General features: G+C 38.7%; 1 protein-coding gene across 1 annotated transcript; it reads left to right on the top strand.

Moving 5' to 3' along the window:
* RB195_003645 (uncharacterized protein) lies at positions 1 to 2,052 on the top strand (the record flags this gene model as incomplete). Its single annotated transcript, XM_064201384.1, has 7 exons — positions 1 to 45; positions 188 to 310; positions 848 to 952; positions 1,085 to 1,192; positions 1,277 to 1,313; positions 1,366 to 1,387; positions 1,974 to 2,052. The coding sequence occupies 7 exons, from the start codon at positions 1 to 3 to the stop codon at positions 2,050 to 2,052; spliced, it is 519 nt and encodes a 172-aa protein (XP_064057265.1).

Here is a 2,052-nt window from a genome sequence, read left to right as displayed (position 1 = left end):
ATGGCACTCCCTGCATTTCACTCTCACTTGCTTTTTGTTCTTCTAGTGAGTCACCTCTTCTTTTTTTCTCTTGAGTTACTACAACTATCTGGAAAGTTTCGAGGACGTACTCCATCCCTATAATGCATGAAATTTGACTAAAATTTGCAAAATTTTCAAATTCCCCTCTAATCATTACACTTTACAGACCAACTACTTCAATTTGATTATATTTATCCTTGTCTCCGGCCAAAATGTTATGTCTATTTTTGCCGAAGACACATCAAAAAAGACAGCAGCAGAATATGAAAAGATGTTTGAGGCACTCAAGGTACTAACGGATGAGATTCTTCATCTCCAGCACGACATTCCTTTTTCTTGAAAGAATTATACCTTGAGATTGACGATGTTGAGATCTCACTACGAATATATAAAGTCGGGAGTACGGATCACTAGTGAGTGCAAACACGCGCAATTCTTCATTTCTTCATGAAAAATGGCTTCAGAAACAGCACTGATCGAATTTTCCTACGAGGCACCTAACAACGGTCACGTATGCGAAAGCAGGAACGCCACGCCGCGTCTGCCAGCGAACCGGAGTGAGTGTGTCAATAGTCAACTGATTGTTCGTTCACCCCCAGACGCGGCACGCATGCCCGCTTTTGCATACGTGAAACGTTGCTAGGTTTCTCGTAGGAAAATTTGATCCTCAATACGGTTTTCCACGCTGTTTTTTTAGGGAAATTTAGGTGGTAATAGGTGTGGTCCCGCTCATACTCGTGTCCTACCTCTCTATCGATTCGTTGTGCGATATCAACATTTTCTATTTCGTAGAAAGCTGGTTTTGAAAAAAATCTTTAAAATTTAGATGGTCGTCTCATTTTCACTACATTGTGCCGCACTTTTGTGCGCAACTATTTGCATTCTCTTTGTCCTTATCGAGAACTTAAAGAACAAAGTCTCACCAACAGTTGTAAGTTTAGATACAGCTTCTTTACATGGGTCTATTAGTGGGTGTAGCGCGATGATACAGAAGAGGTCATCACCGCGTCAGGGATGCTTCGTGGTTCGATACCGTCTCAAGCCAACACGACGTTTTTTTTAGACGATCGTCATTCTCGTCTTTATTCTTGTCTTCAATCTGATTGCCGCAATTCTTTTGTTAATTTATGTGCCTAAAAATGAAGAGGAGAGATCAAGTTTAGCTGGAGGAGTAAGTGTCGCTAATTTACATCAATTTTTCTCTTTTTTTTGTAAACTGATATTAAGCCGTAAAATCTAATGCTTTGATTATCAGACAGTTTCTATTATTGCTGCCCTGATGGTTTTTTTTTGTGATTTTATACTTTTGGAAAGTCCCACCTGTTGATATGAAAGAAACTCCAGTGGTGCAAGCGCAAGGAAGCATGTAAGTATAAACCAATTTTATAGTTGGCACCAAACGTGTTCAACCAGGTGCACGCGATGCGTTATCGATTGATGTGAGGAAGGGTGAAGATGGATGTTGCGCAGAGAAAAAGCGCGCATTGCAGGAGACGCATCGCGTTCATTCATTTGAACACATTCGGCTTTTTACGGACTATTTTAATTTGTTTTACACTTTCTGGTAAATTTTTTTAACCGGTATCATATATTTTCCTCTCGTGTTTGTCATTATCAGAAAAATCCGCAACTTTTTGGAATTATCACTAACATTCGATACTTTATGGATTTTTCTACCGTACCGATCACTTCTCTGGTTCTTTTAACAAACCATATATATTTTATGTGACTTTACGATCTTCACGTGGCACACTTTTTTTCAAAGCGGAGTATAGAAGGGGAAAATAATGCACAATTCTTAACAGTTTCTCATCGTACCGAAAACGAAAAGATCGAAAAGTCGAAAAGATCACCTCTCTGTTATGCTTAATTTTACAGTGATTACAGTTGATTAAATTTTTTAGATTGATCTAAGTAGTTATTAGTAACTACGATCAAATAAGAATTTTCAGTGACAAGAAGAAGAGTCCGGATGGAAAACCTCCAAGTAATTCCAATGAGAGCCGAGAATATTTCGCTCCACCAAATTAA

This window comes from Necator americanus, chromosome IV, assembly GCF_031761385.1.
Source record: "Necator americanus strain Aroian chromosome IV, whole genome shotgun sequence".
Lineage (NCBI taxonomy): Eukaryota > Metazoa > Nematoda > Chromadorea > Rhabditida > Ancylostomatidae > Necator > Necator americanus.
Note: the sequence above shows the minus strand (reverse complement) of the source record. Positions and strands in the feature narration are given on the sequence as shown.